This window comes from Ipomoea nil, unplaced genomic scaffold (genome assembly GCF_001879475.1).
Source record: "Ipomoea nil cultivar Tokyo-kokei standard unplaced genomic scaffold, Asagao_1.1 scaffold2159, whole genome shotgun sequence".
Classification (NCBI taxonomy): Eukaryota; Viridiplantae; Streptophyta; class Magnoliopsida; order Solanales; family Convolvulaceae; genus Ipomoea; species Ipomoea nil.
In genome coordinates this window covers 1353932-1379947 of record NW_017618587.1, presented here as the reverse complement: position 1 = coordinate 1379947, position 26016 = coordinate 1353932, and the positions used below count along the sequence as shown (strand labels likewise).

The window sequence follows — 26016 nt, the reverse complement described above, 5'->3', positions numbered from 1 at the left end:
ACACTTCACCGTTTGGTGCAACAAATGTTGAAACACATTCTTACAAGATATAGGCATTCACCAACATTTAGGACCATACAATTCTGGTTGTGATTATATGCATTAAGTTTTTGCAAGCTCAATCTTCTTGAGTTGTTGCTACTTAGTTTGATTTAATTGTCATATAGATTTGATTTTGTAAAGAAAAATGAAAGTCATTTTTATACATTTGTCATTATTCAAGAATGTGTACTTTATTGATAAACTTCAATTCTCCAAATGCAAGTTTTTTATAACATTAAAAGATTGAGGTTATTGTGGCAATTTATTTGCATGGACCCGGGTCCAAATAGTATTATAGACCTTGGATCGAAACGACGAGACAGTCAAACGACGAACAACTAACCAAAACCGTAAAACAGTTGAAGGGAAGTGAGATAAATTGACAATATTATTGTCTAGAAGATTCCAAAGACCCCCCCCCCCCCCCCCCCCCCCCTTCCCTTTTCAATGTGCCCCAAAGGGTATTTATACAAGGTCTACATGCTTCAAAAAAGGAAAGAAAAGAGTTAACAAATTTGATCTTAAGAAAGTGTCCTAAGCTATCAGATTACTTTCCTAATGGTGAAAAAGGAAATCTCGCTCAATATCTAGGGAAAATCTCTGAGATATCTCCCTCTACCACCTCTGAATTCGACACTCGGTAGTCTACCATGACCCTGACTGCTTGTAGAAGGTGGGTGACCGGGTTTAGTAACAGTACCCCATCGAGAGTCCTGACTGCCTAGTCTATACCATGTGTTGGTCGGCCAGAAATGACTTAAGGCCGGCCGCCTTCGCAAGTATCCGTGCCCGAATTTGTGATCCCGGTCATCTCTTGGATAGATTGCATGCCGTGAGTGATTGGGCACGCCCCTGACTAGGTACACCACTTGGGGGTATCCATTACTAGTCCCTCACATTCCCGAGGATCAGCGAAGTGACGGCTCAGGAAAATAAACTTTCTGAGTAGGGGTTGGGAGCCTCATTGGTTCTCGACAGGTTGCTTGCGTATCTTTACAGGGGCACAGAGGTCTAAATGCTGACTACTGGTTGAACTTCCAAACGTCCTTGTCAACCTTTCAGTGTAGCTAGGAAGCATGTCCGCTGCCTGTCGGGCCGTCTCCGTTGTGACGACCCTTCTTTCGGCCCGACTGTCTATATCTCCGACTGGTTGCTCGCGGGTGCGGTCATTAAATGAGGCGTAGTAAATATGCCATCTCGTTTTCCCACCGATTGGAATTTTGACTTTTCTCCTCTCCCAATATTAATTTAACTGTTGCTTCAGCCATCACGTTCGCCAGCCAGTCGTTAGAGGCTCCTGTTGACGGATTAGGTTGCACAATTGTGCATAATTCAATATATACCTCTACCGTTGGTCGGTTTAATGACGTATAAGCAATTGTTTTGTCTCGTCCCTTTACCGATCAGTTAGTTATCCTCTGATCCGATCGTCGAATCCGATGATTAGTCCCTACCTCTTGTCATCTTTTAGTCAAATAGGCTTCACCAACATTAGAAAAATCCATCACTCGGCGGAGCGATTCCTCATGCGTGTGAGGCGGATGCAAAATCAAAAATTGGTATAGGGTTCCCGATCGGAAAGCAAAACTCATAAGGGTAAATTGGGAAAAGTAGAATGATGGTGATGTTCCATTTTAGAAAGAAAACAACATTTTAGGACAAACGAAAAAGGAAAGTAAGATAGGTAAAATGTGACAAATTGGTATATTTTATATATAACTTAGTTATTCTGTCATATACCTAGCTATTTTATTTACAATTATTTTCAAAAAGATAATGTTATTTCTCCTTTTAGATTGACTTCTAATAAAAATTTTTATTTTTATTGAGCATCTATAGATAAAATATGATTCTTGTATTTAAAAGGTCTATACAAATTATGTCCGACTGTATGCGCCATTATATAAACATGCAGTTGTTAGCAAAATCATAATATCATAATATAATATAAAAACAACATGATTATGATCGGATACACCTACCATACACGGCTCTAAACACGCATTACAAAGTTTGGACTTAATATCTTATTTTAGAAGCACAACTTTTTATATTATTTGAATCAGATAAGGCCCGTCCGTCCATACAACACATATTTGGGAAGTGGTGGCGTGCCATGCCGCACGAAGTAGTATATTAAATTACAAATTGCGCACGCATTTAATTCTGAGAATTTTAGTACTTCAGGGTGATTATGGCATGCCGCTATAGAAATATTTAATTAAAATTCCATTTGCTGGCATACTCACGTGGAAAATGAAGCAGAAATTCTCAGCCATTAATGGCGGTGTTATATAAATGAACTTTATCTTCTCCCACCCATTTCATATCTCCAACAAAAAAAGAAGCTAAGATCAGAGTACAAAAATGGTGAGAAGTGTGACGAGATTGTGCGCTTACACGAGCAGATTGGTAGCCATTTTCTTCTCGGCATGGCTGCCGCAAGCTCTGAGGATCACCATACTGGCATTGTTCGTGGTTCTGAATCGGTGCGGGCGAGCCTATGCGAGCTATCAGTACAGGGCGATGGTGAGGAGGCAGGGGAGGAAGTTTGTTTACAGGCGGAAGAGTTTCTTTTTGAGGCCGCCGGCTGCGGCGGCGGCGGAGGGGGAGGCGCCGCTGGAGTGTGCGATATGTTTGTCGGAGTTTGTGGAGGGGGAGGTGGGGAGGGAGCTGGAGAAGTGCCGGCACGTGTTCCATGCAGGCTGTGTGGAGAAATGGCTGCTGCATGGGGAAGGGCACGGGAGCTGTCCGCTTTGCCGGAGTCCGGTGGTGGTGCCGGCGGGGGCGGACGTCGGAGAGTCGTGGAAAGACGAGAGGGGAGAATGGCTGTGCTTCGAGGAAGACTTGGCTCGTCTCTTGCTCTCCGGACTGCCCAAGATCTGCGCTGCCACTTGTTACAACACTTCACCGTTTGTTACAACAAATGTTGAAACACAATATTCTTACGAGATATAGTGGCTGATTATGAGTTTCACTCAAAAATATAGACTCATTCACCAACATTTAGGACCATTCAATTATGGTTGTGATTATATGCATTAGTTTTTTTTTTTTTTTACAAGCTCAATCTTGTTGAGTTGTTGCTAGTTTGATTTAATTGTCATATAGATTTGATTTTGTTAAGAAAAATGAAAGTCATTTTTATACATTTCTCATTATTCTAGAATGTGTACTTTATTGATAAATTTCAATTCTCCTAATGCAAGTTTTTTATAACATTAAAAAATTGAGTTTATTGAGGCAATTTATATCATGGACCAGAGTCGACATAGTATTATAGACTATAGATCAAAACGACGAGGTATTTGGACGACGAACAACCAAAACCGTAAAACAATTTAAGGGAAGTTAGATAAATTTACAATATTATTTCCTAGAAGATTCCAAAGCACCCCCCCCCCCCCCCCCCTTCAATGTTCCCCAAAGTGTATACTACATGCTTCAAAAAAGAAAAGAAAAGAGTTAACAAATTTGATCTTAAGAGAGTTTCCTAAGCTAGTATGTGAAAAGGAAAATCTCGTCCAATATATGGGGATAATCTCTGAGACATATGATCCTCTACTTGTACTCCTAGTCGATCTCAGACCGATCTAAATCCGATCAAAAGTGCTAAGACATGGACTATCGTTTGTTGTCTAGGCGATTTCCCTCTCCCGAACCCAACCGGGTTTGAGCTGGCCGGCTTAAGGCTAGAACTTCTCAATAAGTAAATAAATGGTTGTTACATATATTTCTTAGTACGCAAAAAATAAATAAATAAATATATAAAATTATACAAGCCCTAAAAGAGGTGTCTGAGTCGGTAGAACATGATTCTCATATTAGAATATCACGAATTTAATTCTTACTAACACTCTCAGCTCCTCTCAGACAAGCTCATTAGTCTTCCTAATACAATTTATCTCTGTCTTGCAGAGTATTACATAAGAACGAGATTTAACATGTACACACTCTCAAATAATAGTTATGAATTTCCTCATCATCATAAAATAAATAAATAAATATAAGACACAAATTCCACATTCATAAAGCTTAATATCACTTCTTTATGTGAACGAACGTGATAATAGGTGTCAATGACAACCCGTCATGGGAGAAATTGATAGGTACTCACCTATCGGTACGTATGAACTTTAATTTATGTATAAAATTGTAAACATGTCAAAGTCATTAACAACATGAGACTTCTAACTACTATTTCATACATAACTTACTTACTCTGTACGTGTCATATACAATTATTTTCAAAAAAAATAATGCTATTTTCTCTTTTAGATTTATGTCTAATAAAATTCTTTATTTTCATAGAAGACTTATAGATAAAACACGATTTCGGTACTTAAAAGGTCAATACAATTTGAGTCCAAGTGGATATACCATATATAAACGGTTGTTAGCAAATTCATAATATAATATAAAAACAACGTGATTAAGATACACCTACCATACACGGACTCTAATATAATATAATGAGTTAATACCCAAAATCGTCCTCGACTATAGTGGTTTTTCTCAATTTCGTTCTAAACGACTTTGATGACCTAATATCGTCCCAGACTTTTGTGTTTCGCTCAATTTAGTCCTCCATTTGTTATTCCGTCAAATTGGTGTTAAATAAAGGGACAATTCAGTAATGTCAATATTGATCTCTCTTTACTTTCAACTTGTGAAGTGTGAAATTCCTCTTTCTTGTACGAATTACACCTAGAATTACTCCCGGACCTGCAAATCAAATTTTATATTCGCAGTTTTAGGAGTAATTCTGGGAATAATTCGTAAAAAAAAAAAAAGGATTTCGCAGTTCACATGTCTATGAGTAAAGAGATGCCAATATTAAAATTACTGAATTGTCTATTTATTTAACACCAAATAGACAGAATAACAAATGAGGGACTAAATTGAGCAAAAACACAACAGTCTGGGACTAAATTGAGCGAAACACAAAAGTCTGGGACGATATTAGGTCACCAAAGTCGTTTAGGACGAAATTGAGAAAAACTACTATAGTCGAGGACGATTTTGGGTATTAACTCATAATATAATTGTTGGTGACTTTAAACATGAATTTGCATAAACACGCATTACGTTTTTATATTGTCTCAAATCATTAACAAAGTGTGGACTTAATATCTTATTTTAGAAGCACAACTTTTTATATTATTTGAATCAGATATGCTCCGTCCACACACAACAAATATTTGGGAAGTGGTGGGCCTGGTGGCGTGCCATGCCGCACAAAGTGTATATTAAATTACAAATTGCGCACGCATTTAATATATTCTGAAGTGTCACGTTCTCACAATTTTAGTACTTCAGTGTGATTATGGCATGCTAGCAAATGGAAATAATTAATTAAAATTCTATTTGCTAGCATACTCACGTGGAAAATGAAGTAGAAATTCTCAGCCATGGCGGTGTTGTATAAATGAGCTTTATCTTCTACCACCCATTTCATATCTCCAACAAAAAAGAAGATCAGAGTACAAAAATGGTGAGAGCCGTGACGAGATTGTGCGCTTACACGAGCAGATTGGTAGCCATTTTCTTCTGGGCATGGCTGCCGCAAGCTCTGAGGATCACCATACTGGCCCTGTTCGTGGTTCTGAATCGGTGCGGGCGAGCCTACGTGAGGTATCAGTACAGGGCGATGGTGAGGAGGCAGGGGAGGAAGTTTGTTTACAGGCGGAAGAGTTTCTTTTCGAGGTCGGCGGCGGAGGGGGAGGCGCCGCTGGAGTGTGCGATATGTTTGTCGGAGTTTGTGGAGGGGGAGGTGGGGAGGGAGCTGGAGAGGTGCCGGCACGTGTTCCATGCAGGCTGTGTGGAGAAATGGCTGCTGCATGGGGAAGGGCACGGGAGCTGTCCGCTTTGCCGGAGTCCGGTGATGGTGCCGGCGGCGGACGTCGGAGGGTCGTGGAAAGACGAGAGGGGAGAATGGCTGTGCTTCGAGGAAGACTTGGCTCGTCTCTTGCTCTCCGGACTGCCCAAGATCTGCGCTGCCACTTGTTCCAACACTTCACCGTTTGTTACAACAAATGTTGAAACACAATATTCGGCGGATTATGAGTTTATCTTGTCACTCAAAAATATAAACTCATTCACCAACATTTAGGACCATTCAATTCTGGTTGTGATTATATGCATTAATTTTTTGCAAGCTCAACCTTGTTGAGTTGTTCCTATACTAGTTTGATTTAATTGTCATATAGATTTGATTTTTTTTTTAAAGAAAAATGAAAGTCCTTTTTATACATTTTTCATTATTCAAGAATGTGTAATTTATTGATAAATTTCAATTCTCCTAATATAAGTTGTTGATAACATTAAAAGATTTGAATTTGTGGCGGCAATTTATATCATGGATCGGACCAGGGTCCACATAGTATTATGGACTCTGGATCGAAACAACGAACCAACAAAACCGTAAAACAATTGAAAAGAAGTGAAATAAATTGACAATATTATTGCATAGAAGATTCAAAGCCCTCCCTCCCCCCTCCCATTTTCAATGTGCCCATGCTTCGAAAAAAGGAAAGAAAAGAGATAAAAATTTAATCTTAAAAAAATTTCCTAAGCTATCAGACTACTTTTCTAATGGTGAAAAGGGAAAGTTCATCCAAAATCTGGGAGAAATCTCTGAAATATCTGGGGAAATACCCCGGGTATATGACTAAGTATATATGCGTATCCAAATTTAACTTGTAGGATTGTATAAGTTTGCTTGTAGTTTTAAGTCATGAAGCTCGGGAAAGATGACAGTGAGTCAGAGAGTCCAGTGCTCATTATGGTTAGGTAAAAATGCCAAGAGTCCTCCCCCTCCCCCCTCAAAGTATTAAATGCACTGTTTAAAGGAGTGTGGAGGGAGCACATGCATGCCGGGAGGTTTGCATGCACGACACATGTCACTCATGCACAGGGCCGGTCAAGGGCTTTATAGATTTCACCCCATGTGTGTGAAGGTTCCTAACGTCCTTGTTCCTCCCTTGGTCGAGTAGAAATAGATAAATAAGACCATGTGGCCCAGTCGGGTTGATCATCCCGAACTCACAGGGTCGGTTCCAATCACAAGGTGAGGTGGAAGGTATACATAGGTCACTTGCTCAGTCTTCGCATTGTGATCGGGTCGGTCTAGCATAAGGTCAATCTAGATCGGAACATAATGATTAGACCAGGTACGGAGCAAGTATGTAATACGTATATTTGGAGAATATTTCCCATCAATACTAATTAATTTGAACTCCGCTTTATTTTTCTCCATCCAACTACAAGGTATAAACTCTACCATGAATTGATAGATAAACATAATCTCACACACACACACACAAAATGTAGTAAAGCATAGCGCTAGAACTTCTCAATAAGTAAATAAATGGTTGTTACATATATTTAATTTCTTAGTACCTGTTGAGATTAACAAGAACAAGAAAAATAATAATAATGGCAAATAGGTAAAGAAGATAAGATTTACGTGGTTCGGCAATGTGCCTACATCCACGGGAGTGAAAGTATTCTCTTATTATTTGTGATGGTGTAATGGTGACACACAACCCTTTAGGGATACAACCAATATATTTATAGGCATCCAATCCCTATACAATAGGTCTACCCGTTTCACTCCTACTCCTAGTATGAGACAAACACTTATTCCTAATCCATATATGAGACAAACTCAACAATCTCCACCTTGGCGAATATGTTCTTTAGGAGAAAAGATAACTCAACAATTCTCCACCTTGACAAATATGCTCTTTAGGAGAAAAGACTTATCTCACCATCTCCACCTTCACATATATGTCCTTTAGGAGAAAAGACTTCTCCACCTTCGCAAATATGTCCTTTAGGAGAAAAAGATAACTCAACAAATCTCCACCTTAGCAAATATGTCCCTTAGGAGAAAAGACTTATCTCACCATCTCCACCTTCACAATTATGCCCCTTAGGAGAAAAAAAACTTATCTCACATATACACATGGGTAGGAACAACCATGCTCATCCCAACTAGCCAGCCACATGCATACGCAGCATCAAACGTTACCCAGTGCATGTACACGAACCGCTTTGTTCCAAGCCATTCGCCCCTCAGCCGTCGACCTGTTATACCGCCGCGACTCATGCTAACTGCCCCGTTTAGCTGACTTCCTGCATCCGGCCCATACCAGGTCCATATCCCCTCCAGGTATCCACGCTGCCCCAACAAAACAGCGCCCCTGCAAAGTCACACTAAACTCGTGTGCCTTGCCCAATGCTCCACTAACCAGCAATTACCACTGGCCAGCAACACGCACAACGCAGCACCAAACGTTTCCCAGTGCATGTTCACGAACTTCTTCGTCGTCCCGAGAAGTCCTCCCATACCAAACCCATATCGGCCATAACCAGTGCCATACCGGCACATACCGAGCCCATATAAGCCCATACCGATACCAGCCGTGACTCGTGACAAGCTCGACCCATACCAGCCGTGACTCATGCCAAAAGCCCAGCCCATACCAGCCCATACTAGCTGTGACTCATGACAAGCCCAGCCCATACCGAGCCAATATTGACCCATATTGATACCAGGTCCACGACCCCTCCTGGTATCCACGCTGCCCAACACCACAGCGCTCCTCACCACCTTCTCATCTAGCATCTAGAAACGCCTAACAAGTCCAAACAATGTTCGAACTTGTTACTAGTTAGCGCTAGAACATCACCTTCACTATAATAAGATTCATCAGCATGTACCACGTCCGTAGCTTCCTACTTCTTCAACTCCTTCCAATCAGCCTCTTCCAGATTTGCTGGATTTTCCGCCCTCAAGGTTTTCAGAAGGCCCTGATATGCCAACAAATCCTTTACCCTAAATTGCCATACCCAAAATTCCCTATACCATCAAACTTTGATACCTCGAATTTTGTACTTGAACTAACCATCTCAACAGTGCTCTAATACCAATTTGTTGAGATTAACAAGAACAAGAAAAATAATAATAATGGCAAATAGGGTAAAGAAGATAAGATTTACGTGGTTCGGCAATGTGCCTACATCCACGGGAGTGAAAGTATTCTCTTATTATTTGTGATGGTGTAATGGTGACACACAACCCTTTAGGGATACAACCAATATATTTATAAGCATCCAATCCCTATACAATAGGTCTACCCGTTTCACTCCTACTCCTAGTATGAGACAAACACTTATTCCTAATCCATATATGAGACAAACTCAACAGTACCCAAAGATGTGACTGAGTCGGTATAACATGATTCTCATATTAAAATATCACGAGTTTAATTTTACTAACACCCTCAGCTCCTCTTAGGCAAGCTCACGAGTCTTCCTAATACAATTTACCTCTTTAATGCGAACTATTGCATAAGAATGAGATTTAATATGTGCACATTCTAAAATAATACGGAGTATATAGTTATGAATTTCCTTATCATAAAATAAATAAATAAATAAACGACACAAGTTCCACATTCATAAAGCTTATTAGCACTTCTTTGTATGAACTAACGTGACAAATAAGTTTCAAGGACAACTCGTCAAGAGGAGAGATTGGTCGGCACTCACCTATCGATACGTATGCACTTTAATTTATGTATAAAATTATAAAACATGCCAAAGTCATCGACAACATGAGAGTTTTAACTAGGAGTATATTTTATATATAACTTAATTACTCTGTCATATACCTAACTATTTTTTTTTTGTTTACAATTATTTTCAAAAGGATACTGGTATTTCCCCTTTTAGATTTACATCTTATAAAATTCTTTATTTCCATTGAGCACCTATAAATAAAACATGATTCTCGTATTTAGAAGGTCAATAGAAATTGAGTCCGAAAGTTGTTAGCAAAATCATATCATATAATATAAAAAACAATGTGATTAGGATACACCTACAACAAATATTTGGGAAGTGGTGGTGGCGTGCCATGCCGCACAAAGTAGTATATTAAATTACAAATTGCGCACGCATTTAACTCTTAAGAGTCACGTTCTGACAATTTTAGTACTCAGGGTGATGTGGCATGCCGCTCTAGAAATATATAATTAAAATTCCATTTGTTAGCACACTCACGTGGAAAATGAAGCAGAAATATAATTCTCAGCCATGGCGGTGTTGTATAAATGAGCTTTATCTCATTTCATATCTCCAACAAAAAAGAAGCTTATAAGTGGGGATGGCAATGGGTCGGGTGTGGGTCGGGGAGGGCTACATCCATCACTCGATCCACCTTATATTTTCTCCACTCACCCCCACCTCCAACCCGCATCGGGTGGACTTTTTCAGAACCCACCCCCACCCCCACCGAATGCGGGTACCCACCACTTATCATCTTATTATATTCTTCAAAAAATAATATTTAAATTATTTACACAAAATAAAAAAAAAATCCATTAATGATACTAAAACATAAATAATGGAAATATTTAAATATAATAACTAAATTGTTAATTTTTAAAAATAAACTTAATAGTTTTTATATAAAAAATAGTAAAAAGATACACGAAGTTATATAAACTATTATAAATAACTACATACTAGTACTTATTTTACTATTATATATATATACACACATGGTGGGTCGGGTGGGGTTCTAGGCGGGTCTTGTACATAGAACCCGAATCCAACCCGACCCACCGCGGGTTTTCTTTTTTAAGACCCACCACCCACCATCACCCAAAAAAACCTGATCCATGCGGGGTGGATTCGGGTGGATATCGACGGGTCGGATTGAAATTGCCATCCCTACTTATAAGATCAGAGTACAAAAATGGTGAGAGGTGTGACGAGATTATGCGCTTACACGAGCAGATTGATAGCCATTTTCTTATCGGCATGGGTGCCGCAAGCTCTGAGGATCACCATACTGGCATTGTTCGTGGTTCTGAACCGGTGCGGGCGAGCCTACGAAAGGTATCAGTACAGGGCGATGGTGAGGAGGCAGGGGAGGAAGTTTGTTTACAGACGGAGGAGTTTCTTTTCGAGGCCGGCGGCGGCGGCGGGGGAGGCGCCGCTGGAGTGTGCGATATGTTTGTCGGAGTTTGTGGAGGGGGAGGTGGGGAGGGAGCTGGAGAGGTGCCGGCACGTGTTCCATGCAGGCTGTGTGGAGAAATGGCTGCTGCATGGGGAAGGGCACGGGAGCTGTCCGCTTTGCCGGAGTCCGGTGGTGGTGCCGGCGGGGGCGGACATCGGAGAGTCGTGGAAAGACGAGAGGGGAGAACGGCCGTGCTTCGAGGAAGACTTGGCTCGTCTCTTGCTCTCCGGACTGCCCAATATCTGCGCTGCCACTCGTTAGAACATTTTCTTATTGAAAAATATAGTGATTGCTGATTTTTTTTCGCGTTAGTGTAAAAAAATGATACATATTTTAATATCGTTTAATTGACCAATTATTTGTTAAATAATGTCAATTTAGTTAGTGAAGGAATAGAATTTGAAAGTAAATGTAGTAAAATTCTTAAGAAAATTGGAAGATTTTTTTTTTTATTGGACAATCGTTTGTCTTGTGAAAGCTTCTAGATCATCAGCTGTAGTGTGACAAGGTACCAGCAGGCTTTATATACTCTTGAATACATGCCACTCTGCTATTCTTTACCAAAGTAAAATTACTTAATTAGATAAATGCCGCCAATGGGAGACGAAATCCAGTTATCTTTGACTTTCAGGATACGTTCACAACAAAACATATATTAGTGACTACATAAAGAAGTATGTTAGTGTAAAGTACGTTACACTAACATACTTCTTTATGTAGTTATTGTTAAAATAAAAACAGAATGGAGAGAAAAGGGGAATCGCATATTCGTTCATCTGTATTTTTCATATTACAACAAAACATATATATAATATACATTTGTAACGGAAGGTAATAATGGTAGACATAAATGTGACCGTTACATCAGTTACATAATCAACTCATAATGTCCACATTTAATTATATTTATAACACTCCCCCTTGGACATTATAAGAGAGAAAAGGGGAATCGCATATTCATTCATCTGTATTTTTCATATTACAACAAAACATATATATAATATACATTTGTAACGGAAGGTAATAATGATAGACATAAATGTGACCGTTACATCAGTTACATAATCAACTCATAATGTCCACACTTAATTATATTTATAAAAGTTACTTACAAATTTGAGTTTGATATCTTATTTTTTAAATATTTGAATCGCAGATGAATAGTCCATAATACGAATATTTGGGGAATGATGGCGTGCCAAGCCGAAAATGATATGTTAATTAAATTACAAAAATGGTCACACTGCACATTAAATCTAGAAGAGTCATGTGCTGACTTAAAAAAAAAAAAAAAAAATCACAATTACTACTCTTATGTACGCTGAATAATTCAATTCATGCTTAATAACTGCTTAATTACACAAGAATTAAACTCATAATTGCAATTATATCATAAATCAGAGTCAACATCGCATAATGAACCCAAGAACATAAAAAAATTTAAGTACATAAAAGTAATATTGTAAATACATAAAACTAAAATAAATAATAATAGCCGACACAAAGTGACTCTCTTCGTCATGGGTTCGATCTCCGGTACTGATAGAGTCACGTACTAGTACTTGAGAGTGATGGCCCGCATGCCAATGTTATTAAAAATATTTAACATGAAGTATTTAGTAGCATATTCACGTGGAAAATGAAGCAGAAACTCTCAATCATGGCCCCATAATTTGTATAAATGAGCTTTATCTTCTACCACCCATTTCATATCTCCAACAAAAAGTGAAAAACAAAAACAAGAAAAAAAGATCAGAGCACAAAAATGGTGAGAGCTGTGACGAGATTGTGCTCTTACACTAGCAGATTGATAGCCATTTTCTTCTGGGCATGGCTGCCGCAAGCTCTGAAGATCACCATTCTGGCATTGATCTTCGCTCTGAACCGTGGCGGGCAAGCCTACGCGAGGTATCAGTACAGGGCGATGGTGAAGAAGCAGGGAAGGAAGTTTGTTTACAGACGGAAGAGTTTCTTTTCGAGACCGTCGGCGGCGGCGGTGGCGGCGGAGCAGCCGCCGCTGGAGTGTGCGATCTGTTTGTCGGAGTTTGTGGCGGGGGAGGTGGGGAGGGAGCTGGAGAGGTGCCGGCACGTGTTCCACGCAAGCTGCGTGGAGAAATGGCTGCTTCATGGGGAAGGGCACGGGAGCTGTCCGCTTTGCCGGAGTCCGGTGGTGCTGCCGGAGGTCGACGTCGGAGAGACTTGGAAATACGAGAGGGAAGAACGGCTGTGCTTCGAGGAAGACCTGGCTCTTCTCTTGCTCCCTGGACTGCCCAACTTATGTGCTGTCCAATGTTAGAACCTTAATTTTAGTTGAGACAAAACACTTTCTTTGATCTATTTTAAAAGTCTGCAATCGCTACTTAAATTTTTATTGTAAAATAAGAACACTTTCTTATTTGAACAAACATTTGTTGTAACTGATGTTGAAAGTAAAAACAATTTTGTAAATGAAGACATTTTTATATATATTCATTTATCATTTAGTATCAAAATCTTTTAGAGAAAATGGTCAAATAGGCCCTTAAATTTTACTTCAAAGGTCAATTATTAGGTCCCTAAATTTTAAAAAAGTTCAATTAAACACTTAAATATGTCAAATTGGGTCAATGAAGCTCAAAAACCGGTAAATGACCTGTTATTACCGACGATAGATTCCGACCACCGACGACAAAATCCGGCCACCGGCGACGATTTCCGGTCGTCTTCCACTGTAGAAGATGACCGGACGGCCGCCTTCTCCAGTGGAGAAGACGACCAGATCTGCTCGTCTTCTCCACTGGAGAAGGTGGCAGTGGAGAAGGCAGTCGTCCGGTCATCTTCTCTAGTGGAAGACGACTGGATGGCCGGAAATCGTCGCCGGTGGCCGGATTTTATCGTCGGTGGCCGGAATTCGTCATGGGTCGCTGAAAATTCGTCGCCGGAATTTAAATGACATGTAATAACAGGTCATTTATCAATTTTTGGGCTTCATTGACCCAATTTGACATGTTTGAGTGTTTATTGAACTTTTTTAAAGTTTAAGGGTCTAATTGACATTTGGAATAAAGTTTAGAGACCTATTTGACCGTTTTCTCAATCTTTTATATAATTAATTAAACTTTTTCGAAGATTATTTTCTTCTTAGAGTAATTACCTATTGATTCGCTATATAAATGTCATCTTGTTAAGGAGAAATGGAGAATCAAACTTTCACCTGTTTTCTCTTTTGTATTAAAAGAATGTACATGAGGGGCCATGGAGAGTGGAGACAACTCATTGCGTTCACACTTAACAACCATGAAGTCCATTGTAAGTTGTATCATGGAAGTCTATGCGTGTCATTATTTGCCAGCTAGATTTCTAGTTACCTTAAAATATCATGTCAAACTATTCTTTTCTCGGACAGAATTTTTGGCTATGCTAAGTTATCATTTGGATAAGAACAAATTTATACTTACTCTATGCGTGTCATTATTTGCCAGCTAGATTTCTAGTTACCTTAAAATATCATGTCAAACTATTCTTTTCTCGGACAGAATTTTTGGCTATGCTAAGTTATCATTTGGATAAGAACAAATTTATACTTACTATTCAAAAAGTAACTTTTTTGATCAGGTTTTTGAGAAAGTCATTTTGTATTGTAATGAGCTAACAACTAATTTACCAAATATTTTTCTACAATCAAATAATGCTATTAACTAATCAAACTCACTAACTCAATCAGTGCTATTAACTAACAATTATTTATCAAACATGTCTAAATTCTTATAAAATTGTGATTATCAAGTTAATCGTTCAACCAGATAGTTTCAAACTCAAACCTACTTAAAATGCTAGTAATGAAACTCAAAACTCTAACTTACCGACATGGACCATCCGGACCACTCGAATTGTCACATCAGCTACTATAATCGGACCACTCAAAGTCTCAAATTGTCATAGCACCTATAATATACGTAATATGTATTAATTTTCAAATATCAATTTCAACATCAAGTTTCATGGACCATTTTGAACCAAATTCCATGAATTTAACAAGTACTATGTAACAGGTGTAATACACATAGACACATGATTCTTGGTGGTTGTTGTTTTGTTTGTTTTTGCAGATAGTTATATATGACTATCATACCGAATGATATTAGAGGCACTCATCTATGATTGCATATATATATATATATATATATATATATATATATATTTATAAAGGGGAGAAAATCAATCTTAACATGCGAACTGCGAACTTGTGAAGAATTGCACCGCAACTATTACATGATTGCACTGTTACAACTCCCAAAGTCCTAAACATGTCTGGAGAACCTTGCGTTGCAATCATGTAATTACTTCACAAATTCGCAGTTCATAAGTTAATGTTGATTCACACACACACACACATATATATAAGGATAAGATGTGCATAAATACGTCTAGGTGCAAAGTGGTTGTCACAATTCAATGCATTTGCAATTTGTCACAATTCAATGCATTTCTAATTAAATGAGTGGTCAGTCTCAACTAAAAATCTAAGCTGCAAATTGTTGAATAATACATTTATGTTCATATATTATATATGCTCAATATTCGTAATCAACAACCCCACGAGTTTCTATCGATGCAATCCACTGTAAATATATGAGTATACAACATTATTTGCTAAGTTTTCATGTTAATTCAAGAAAAAGGATTTAAAACTATGATTTCTTGGACAATTGTTTGTATTATGCAAGGTCCTCATCATCTGCAGAGAGACAAGGTAGATGATATTAGACCTTCAAAGTATATATGCATTTTTGCAGCAGAATGAATCTGCTAGCAGCAGGCTTTACATACTCTTCAATGCATCCTCTGCTATTCTTTACCAGAGGAAAAACACTCCGATCCTCGCCATTGGAAGATGAAATCCGGTTATCTGTCATACGAGTTATTACAATATAGAACACGAACACCCCGCTGATTTTGAGGTATCCTTGTGCCGCAGCTTATCTGTGACAAGAATACCAGAATTTCATGGCGTTAGAATGGATGGATAGAACTTCAAGAACAATTGTAATGCCCAAAACATATCCAACTCAGGTACAAGATCATGCTTATGAATCATTGTTCGCAAAACTATCAACTCTTCACGGATAATATGCTAGCAGATCAACGTTTTTTGAAGTTCTGTAAGTAGTTTAAGTTGATAAAACGTATTTTGATGTTTTGAGGAGAGGTAGTCATCTGCTACCACTCTCGGGTAGGGGTGGAAATAGGCCGAGCCGAGCTGAGCTTTAGAAAATTAAGTCTGGGCCTGTTACGAAAATTTAGCCTGTATGTAGGCTTTTTGTTAGGCTCAAGCCTGAGCCTACCATTAGCCTGGCCTGGCCTGAAGCTTTTTTAAAAGCCTGTTTAATATGTAGCCATTAAAAATGTAAAAGGCCTACTCTCGAGGAGAGGCCGGGGAGCAAGAAAAGGCCTAGAAACTAAGTTGATGAAATAATCGAACATATATGTATTGTTCCAAGACATTCATTAACGTCAAAGAGTATCATTAGTGATCTATAAATCATTGTCAGCCTCTCTGCTACCCCTCTCGGGGAAAAGCCGGGGAAGCAAAGAAAATACCTAGAAACTAAGTTCATAAAGCAATTGAACATATATGCATTGTTCCAAGACATTCATTCACATCAGATTATCATTAGTGACCTAAAAAGTATCTTTCAACAGTAATATATATATATATATATATATATATATATATATATATATATATATATATATATATATATATATATATATATACACACACACACACACACACGCACACATATGAACACAAGATTGCAACAAATAAGCTCCAAACTTCCAATATATATATAAAATATGAAGCAAACAAGTAACGACAGTCAAGCATGCTCATTATATAAGTTTTTATACTCCACGAGGAATTACCACTCTTTTTCCCGGCAATAGAAGGGCGCACAAGAACATGCATAGTGACGAGACATCCCGGATCTTCAGCAACAGGAAGTCCAGATTCAGCAAGTGTTTTAGTGTTCTCAAGTATTTTTCCTGCGTTAATAAGCTTCACATCATTGATCGTCTTAGGCCCATTTTCTTTATCTGCCAAGATTCAAAGCGTTTCAGTGCCATTATCAAGTATCAAAAAACCATGAACAGTCCCAAGATATAGAGGCCGAAAGAAGAAAAAATGAAAGACGTCAAACAGAAATCTGTGAAAGGATAAGCAAAACAATCAAAGATTCATACAAAACATGTCTTACACCATACTATACATCTTCTATTTTTTTATGTTGGACAAAAGAGTTGGATAGTTGAAGAAGATAAATACTTCGAATTAGGACTAAACGAAGCGAAATATTGTTCCCCATGAACTTTCTCACCCCACTTCCAAAGAATAATATCTAAAAGGATTTTCAACCACACAGGCATCAGCTTACTCTCTTTCCCTTTGTTAACTTTTTCACAGCATTGATGCAATGAGAAATGCTATGTAAAAAAGCTTCAAACAAGATACAAAAACTGTGTGTGAGAGGAAATATCAAATATTACTCTCTACTACTTCAAAGTTCAAATTAAATTACAATTTTAACTTTGGTTTCCATATTCCCAATTCCCAAAGCTTACAGAATAACTTCTCAATTGAGTTCAACATGTTGGAAGCAGAAAAACCAAACAATTAATACTAAAAAAACTAAGAACACTGATACTTTGTTCTTCATCCTATCAAAGCATGAACCTATGAAAATAAGCAGGAAAAAAACAAACAGAAAAGAGGAATTTTAAATACTAAAAAATTTTCCAAGTCAATCCAACCAATCTTAAACTGAAAGAAGGAATGAAGGTTAGAGGATTTAGACCTTTGGGCCATTGTGAAATTATCTGCTCTTTGAGAGATCCCACAGTGGAACTAGGACCATACTTATCCGGTCCAATATCAGTGCCATCAGCAAGCCGGAATTTGATGTCAACCAATTCTGCCGCAGCCATTGAAAACACTTCCTCAGGTTCTCACAACACAAATCAGCTCCCACTTCATACAAAGCCTCAATTTTGATTGCCCTCCCTTTGAAACCCAGAAAACAAACCCAATCTGAATTAAAACCCTGATCAATAAACTCAATTTCCCAACAAAATAACTGAGACCCAGATCAAGATTCGCAGGAGACAGTCTTTGTATCCTGGCATTATACACCCGAGGGAGACCAAATCATCCGCAGCCCAAATCAAGACTCGGGCTTTAACTGAGGAAATCACCAATTCCAAAATCTTCTGTTGATGGCGACCAAGGATTGAAGTGATTGATTGACGGAGAGATTAATTGAGGAGGTGAGATAGGAATCACTTGTAGAAAAACGAGAGAGAACTGTTCTGTATGTTTCTTGATTTGAGCTGGAGTTGGGTTGATGTGGAAAGAAGGAAAGAAAGATTCAGAATGGAAAGTTTCCCAGCAAGATTCCCACCACTACTGCCATTAACTGGAAAATCTCCTCATGATTTAGAAAACGACGCATTTTACTGAGTTGGCTTTCTTTGCCCCGCAGTAAGATTAAGAAATCTATACTTTTATTTACAAAAATACAATAACATTCCATATATAATAGTCAATATTCTTATGGTTCCAAGTAATATTATAAAATTTTTCCTAAACTTTCGACCTGACTTTATAAAAAGAATATTAGCTAGTACTTCCGATTAACAAACGTACCATTATGCTTTTGTTAATCGAACTTATTAGGTTAATAATCTTTTGGTATCGGTGTTTAGAACACACTAATTACTAGGATCATAAACCAGCTTAGTTGGCGTGAGTGGCCGTACACTCTTGTCTCTAAAGCAATGTCGCAAAAATCGCGCATAGGCGCTAGGCGCCGCCCGGCCGCGCCGAGGAAGGCCAGAATCGGCCTCCTCCGCGGCCGCCTAGTCAGTTGAACCGGCTATTTTTTATTTATTTTTAGTTGTAAAGTGTCAAAAAATTGGCAATGCATAACTTTCGACTCGGTTTTTCGTTTTGTTCCTCCAATTTTTTTAAAAAATGCTTCTTTTGCTCTTAATTTTAGTTTTTTTATGTATTTAGATGGTTTCAACAATATTTTGAACCATTTTACAACTACTTATGTAAATAGTTTGTAAGAAAAGACTGGAGGAACTTTATGTTTTATTAATGAATCTTTATAATTTTTAGTTTTTTTTTTTAATAAAAAATCGTAACGTATTTTGCAACCTTGCCCTTAATAGAACTCTTATCGTATGGAAAAATCAATTTGGCCAGCACTTTACCTCTTATATCGTTAGAGCTTACAATCAAAATGTGATTTTTGTTAGAACAGTATCGGTTCATAACTACTTTCTCAACTTACTAAAGCACAAAAAGTCATACCGCTCCCACCGAGACTCGAATTCATGACCTCCTATATGGGGGAGCCATTACATAACGTGATTAAAAAATTTATTTTTATATAAGGTTATTTTAAAGGTAAGTTGTTAAAATCACAAGAGGCTAATATATAAAAGAGAAAAGGGTCAAATAGGCCCTCAAACTTTAGCTTAAAAGTCAATTAGGCCCCTAAACTTTTTAAATGTGCAATTACACCCCTCAACAATTCATTCAAGTGCAATGAAGCTAAAAAACAAATTAATGACCTGCTATCACAGGTCATTAGGGTTCAGGTCACCTTCCGGCGAATTTTTTGACAAAAAAATAAATAAAATAAGAAGTGACCGGTGAAATTTCCAACAAAAAAGTGACCGCCGAAATTTTTGACAAATCTGGGTCGGTTGCTGGTCACTTTTTTTTGCCGGAAAATTCGCTGGAAGGTGGCCTAAACCCTAATGACCTGTGGTAGCAGGTCATTAACTTGTTTTTGGGCTTCATTGCACCTAAATGAATTGTTGATGGGTGTAATTACACCTTTAAAAAATGTAAGGGCCTAATTAACTTTTAAGTTAAAGTTTGAGGGCCAATTTAACTCTTTTCCCTATATAAAATGCATAGACAACATAATAAAGCCAAGAATCGATGAATGATTACCTTTAGGGTCCGTTTGGAAACCAGGAAAATGACTTCTGGAAAATGTTTTCTGGAAAATGAGTCATTTTCCGGAAAACATTTTCCTTTCCGGTGTTTGGTTGCATTCTGGAAAACTGTTTTTGTGTGTTTGGTTCATTTTCTAGAAAATGAGTAGAATTGTATAATTAAACATTTTAATTATTTTATTTAGAATATTACAACATGTATAATAATATATAATAATATAATATTAATTTTAAATATAATAAAAAATAGCTAAGTTTTTCAACAAAAAAAAAAAAAAAACTAATAATATATCAAAAATATTATGGTGGTGGTGGTGGTGTAGTGGTAGTGGTGTTATTCGTTATATAATAATAATAATAATAATAATAATAATAATAATAATAATAATAATAATTGGTGGTGGTGTGATGGTGGTGGTAGTATGACGATGGTGTGGTGGTGGTGGTGGTGGCGGCGACGGTGGTATGGTGGTGGCGGCGGCGGCGGTGGTATGGTGGTAGTGGTGGCGGCGACGGTGGTTGCGGTGGTATGGTGGTGGTAGTGGTGGTGGTGGTTGCGGTGGTATGGTGGTGGTGGTGGCGGTGGCGGCGGTGGTGTGGTGGTGGTGGTGGTGGTATGGTGGTGGTGGCGGTGGCGGCGGTGGTGTGGTAGTGGTGGCGGTGGTATGGTGGTGGTGGCGGCGGCGGTGGTATGACGGTAGTGGTGGCGGCGACGGTGGTTGCGGTGGTATGGTGGGGGGGGGGGGGGCGGGCGGTGGGTTGCGGTGGTATGGTGGTGGTGGCGGGCGGTGGTTGCGGTGGCGGTGAGTGGTGGTGGCGGCGGTGGTATGGTGGGGGGGCGGCGGTGGTATGACGGTAGTGGGCGGCGACGGTGGTTGCGGTGGTATGGTGGTGGTGGCGGCGGCGGTGGGTGCGATGGTATGGTGGTGGTGGGGGCGGTGGTATGGTGGTGATGGCGGCGACGGTGGTATGTTGGTAGTGGTGGTGGTGGTGGTATGGTGTTGATGATGTTGGTGTAAAAGTTGGAAAATGACTTCCCCCAAAAAAAAGGGGAAGTCATTTTCCATAAAATTGCCTTCCTTTTCCATTGACTTCCACCCCATTTTCCTTTGACCAGTCATTTTCCAATGTAACCAAACACCAAAACCCCGGAAAGAAGTCATTTTCCGGGTTTCCAAACACACCCTTAATTGATTTCATATGTTATCCTATTTTATGCGCTACTTTATATTATATTGACGAATTGTTGGGTGCCACCTCACCATCATCTCGATCTGAATCTGTTCTATTCGATTGGCATTATCCTTATCTCCATCATTAAGGTCAAAAGCTTCAGAATCCCATTAGTTTCCATGTTGTATTTAACAATTGATAGCTTTTAACTTTGGTATTAAAATGTTGATTGATTAAAGTGGGAATAGCATTAGAATAACGCATTTTTAGACGTTATTAGACGGTAGATAGAAACATAGTTTAATGGACATGACCTCAGTATTGATATCTTTATGTAATGGACAAATTTTATACTATGCAATATTTTATATGGTGAAGTGGTGGTGATATTCGTGATACTTAGTTTGTAAATTGTGATAAAAGTGGAGTTCATGGATCGTTGTTGTTGTTTTTCTTTTTTTTTTTTTCTTTTTTTTTTTGGTTAAATCATGGAGGTTTATAAGAGTCTTCGGTTGACGAAGAATTTCAAATTTAATGTACCCTTATGGAAGATGTCTTTGACCTTTTCAAATTGAGGCACTTGAATAACAATTGTGGATTCTTCTAAAAACATCAAATAATCATTTGGCCGTTAGTTCAAACTAATGTTGAAAAAATCGCTAGGTGCCTAGGAACTGTCTAGGGTGTGATTTTTGCAACACTGGTTCAAACTCAACAAATTGAGACAATTAATAATAGGATTAATGAAGTGGGACCATAAAAATAAAAATTAAAAAAAAAACAAAACAAAACAAAATAAAACTAAGTGGGATAATTTGAAATAGGCCAAAATGGTGAAGCCTGAAATGAATTTACTGGACTCTTAATAAATGGGCCATAATTGAACCCATTTTATCAATTTTTTTTAGAGAGTGAGAATATAGAGCAGTCGTTATATTATAGACCGCGGTGCATGTGCACCGCGGTCAAAAACGATGCCGTTTCTTTAAGTAAAGAAACGGCCCGCCGTTAGAGTTAACGGAGTCCGCTTGTTTGGTGTATTAAACACCAACCGACACTACAGTATATCCAAACCGACACTGCAGTTATATCAAAATGATACTGTAGTTATAGTGAAATGAAACTGCAGTGTATATAAACTGAAACTGAATAACATTTCACATATTTGAGTGTATATTGTACAATGAAGCTGTAATTATATCAAAATGATCATGTAGTTGTGTTTTAATGAAACTATAGTGTATATAAAATAAAATTAAATAACATTTTCACATATTTGAGTCTATAAATATCGAATGAAACTATAGTTATATCGAAATGAAATTGTAGTTGTGTTCAACTGAAACTGCAGTGTATACAAAATGACACTGAATAACGGAGTTACTTTTTGCAAAAGGGTGCGAAACGGCGGAAACAAACACTGTTAATTTTCATTTAAAAAAAAAAAAAAAAAAAGACGCGCGGTGCATAATATAATTTGCCAATATAGAGTTAGTTGTATTCTTTCTAATAGCGGAAAATGTAATATTGGTAATATGATTTATGTCTACGTGAAAGTTGTATATTAATTTTTTTTATTATTATCTGAATCAATCAAAAATATTATATTCCATAAAATTATTATTATTTGAAACAGTATTACATAATACTTACTCCTACAATATTATATTCCACAAAAAGAAAATTAACAAGAAGGAAAATGATTATGATGAGATGATGGTGCTGTATGAGCTCCTGCATAATCTAGATTGGGTCCATCTCCCCCATCATTCTTCATTGCATCAATGGTGTTATCACATAATATTGATGAATAATCATCTTCCACACCATGGGTTTCTTCATTCACCATTCTTGTTCCTGAATTGTAATCAACAAAAAATAATTAAAGAGTTGAGGAAAGTTCAAGTCTATAAATAATTGGATATCGATCTGATTACTTAAAAGTGGTTTGAAATCGAAAGGTTTCAGTTTGTGTCGATTTAGTATATGTACAATTCAAAATGCATGTCGTCGATTTATTTGTTTCAAAAGTAATGAATGTGATAAAAAGAAAAAAATATAAAATTAGGTTCCAGATAGGGGAAGTCTAATAGTCTACGGTGCTAATTAGTATTGTGTTGATTTACTTTATGTGTAACTCAAAATACATTGTTGATCTGTTTCAGGTACAACCGTACAACTCAAAATACATGTTGATTTACTTACCCTTCAATTGATTAATACAATTTAAAACGTTTTGTTTTAATTATACCCGATACAAATTGATACCTTAGAATTTTTTATTTATTACCAGAAGAATGTGATCTTGAAAAACCAATATAAAGTAATTCATTACCTTTTGTTAGTAGCAACGCAGAACAAACAAGAAGAATTGGAATTGCTAAGGTAAACTGTTTTCTTGCTGCTGCAGGCTTCATCGCTTCTCTAAAACCCTTCTATCAAGAAAGAGAGAACGAAGCAGATAAAGAGAATACCTTTTGATTGGTGGATTGGGAGAAATAGACTACATTAGTCCATATATATAAATTATAAAAGAAACTAAAATATATATATATTATACTTAAATTTTTGTACTCCGTAATTAGTAAGTGAGGACCCAATGAGGCAATAATTAATTAGTACTAAATGAGATTCTATTTCAAGACAACCCATAATACACATGTAACCTATACATATATATTTAATTTAATTATTAACAAAATAGTGATAAGAAATTTTATCTTAAACGTGTGAAACAAAGCTGTCAATAACTAGTTTGTATGAGGAAAAAAATAAAAACAAACAAATAAAAAGATTCCTAAAAAGTGGTTAACGGCGCGGGGTGTAACCACACAGCCGTGTGGACGATGTCATTTTGGACTGTGTGGATGTGAACCATGGTCTACGCAATAACTATTGGGCATTGACTATCCTAAACTTAAAAAAAAAAATTAAAAAAAAAAAATCAATTGAGTCTTTAAGTTTTAAAAAAATGGTTGGAGTAGATTTTTAACATTGAAAAAGAAAGTACAATTGAAAGAGGTGCCTACATTTTGGGTTTGGGCCAAAAGTCTATAGTATCTGTTCATAACTATTAAAGTTAGTCATTCTATATGAAAGGGTCACTTCGTACCACTAGACCACAAGGTTATTACCTATTTTTGTCAATATTATTCAAATTATTTATTAAATGAGTGGAAAAAGTACCAATTGTAAATTTTAAATTGGGGAGTCTATACAAAACTTTTATTTTAAAAAAAATTATCAAAACAATGAGTTTTTTGTCAAATTCAGTCCCCCCCACCCCTCTCCCCCCATTTTTAGTAAAAAACAATTATACATGTCAAACACATACTTTAACATCTTGATACTCTAAAGAACATTAAAGATTTTGAATGAAAACATGACGCGTTTTAACCTATTTTTTACTAGAAATTTGATCAAGAAGAACACATGTAACAAAAATTAAAACAAAAAGGTTCACCAAGTATAATAAAAATAACACTTTTTGATTTGTGAGAAAGTTCACATCCACTACTAGAAGATGCATACTGAGTAAATTTCAACTTATGACTCTTAATCTTAACTTTAATTATAAATAACTATAAAGAGGTAAATCAACATAAATTACTCATAACTGACCGATTTAAACAAAAAATATCTTTAAACAGCTTCCGGTAACAATATGTACTTATTTATTAAATGGAAAAGTGGGTTAATATATAATAGTTGCTGTATCATTGATTTACATGATCTCATCTCATCGAATATTGTTTATAATTCTCATGATTGCAACCTGCAAAGTCAAAGACAACAATTTTAATGCCAAATGCCCCAAGTGCGACAATTGCACAACTGGACACAACAAACAAATCTTACAAACCTTAAAAATGAACATCATCGGATTACTATGTATGGGTTGTTTATAGTCTTTTACACTCCAAGTCCCACTGTCATTCACCAAATTCTTCCTAATCTCTGGAAATTTTATCTCAAAAATTTCCCTCACGATTACTAAAGAAACACTTCGAAAAATAAGCAAAATACCAAACTTAATTACCTACGAACTATTTTTCTATTCGTGAATGTGATTTTTTTTTTTTTATTTTATAGTGAAATTCCTCATCGATATATATATATATATATATATATATATATATGTGTGTGTGTGTGTGTGTGTGTGTGTGTGTGTGTGGGCATACTCCATTAAAAGCGACTCTTAAAAAAAAAAAAAAAAAAAAAAAAAAAAAAAAAAACTAATAAGACCAAGCCTTCTATTCGAAAAATTTTAACGGATTAAAAGCAACTAGAAAAAAATACATTATAATTTTTAAATTAAAATTTTTTTTAAGAAGAAATAATTTAAATTTTAAAGGGTACTTAGCATTTGGCAACACTATTGGGTACATTTGTTGATAAATCTAAAAAATTAAATTCATAATTAAACCATAAATGTTAGATTCCTAAATACAGAAAGAAAAAAAAAAGTGATATCGTAAACTAAACTATAAATGATAAAAGGTGAATTAATTTCATTTTTGGTTCTAGATTTATAGGTAATAGTCTAATTTTTGTCATTATTTTTTAGAACATTCCCTTTGGTTGTAGTATTATTGTGACACTATCATTTATGGTCATCTACCAACAAAATTTTTCAAATGTCGTTAAATATAAAAATATTTCAATCTTTTTTGTACAAAGTGGGTTGGCCCGTTATATTTATATTTTTTTAAAAAAATCATGATTATAATGTATATATATATATATATATATATATA

General features: G+C 36.9%; 3 protein-coding genes across 5 annotated transcripts; 2 read left to right on the top strand and 1 right to left on the bottom strand.

Annotated features, from left to right (window-relative positions):
* The first annotated feature begins 5461 nt into the window (after positions 1–5461).
* Positions 5462–13503, top strand: LOC109149151 (POU domain, class 3, transcription factor 1-like). Its single transcript, XM_019296809.1, has 2 exons — positions 5462–6050; positions 13456–13503. Exons 1-2 carry the CDS (start codon positions 5599–5601, stop codon positions 13472–13474), a joined length of 471 nt encoding a protein of 156 aa, XP_019152354.1. The 5' UTR covers positions 5462–5598; the 3' UTR covers positions 13475–13503.
* Positions 12761–13550, top strand: LOC109149150 (RING-H2 finger protein ATL43-like). The gene is made up of 2 exons (XM_019296808.1): positions 12761–13419; positions 13488–13550. The coding sequence occupies exon 1, from the start codon at positions 12840–12842 to the stop codon at positions 13368–13370; it is 531 nt and encodes a 176-aa protein (XP_019152353.1). The 5' UTR covers positions 12761–12839; the 3' UTR covers positions 13371–13419; positions 13488–13550.
* A 2087-nt stretch (positions 13551–15637) lies between these two features.
* LOC109149111 (membrane-anchored ubiquitin-fold protein 6-like) lies at positions 15638–18542 on the bottom strand. 3 transcript variants are annotated; one of them, XR_002048918.1, is made up of 4 exons: positions 17911–18542; positions 16982–17152; positions 15894–16036; positions 15638–15863 (listed from the first exon to the last, which is right to left on the bottom strand). XR_002048918.1 is itself a non-coding variant. In XM_019296758.1 (3 exons), the coding sequence occupies exons 1-3, from the start codon at positions 18038–18040 to the stop codon at positions 15978–15980; spliced, it is 360 nt and encodes a 119-aa protein (XP_019152303.1). In that variant the 5' UTR covers positions 18041–18542; the 3' UTR covers positions 15638–15977. The 3 variants fall into 3 exon arrangements, 1 of the variants encoding a protein (XP_019152303.1); XR_002048919.1 differs by having other exon boundaries at positions 15638–15791; positions 15913–16036; XM_019296758.1 differs by having other exon boundaries at positions 15638–16036.
* Positions 18543–26016: the final 7474 nt, after the last annotated feature.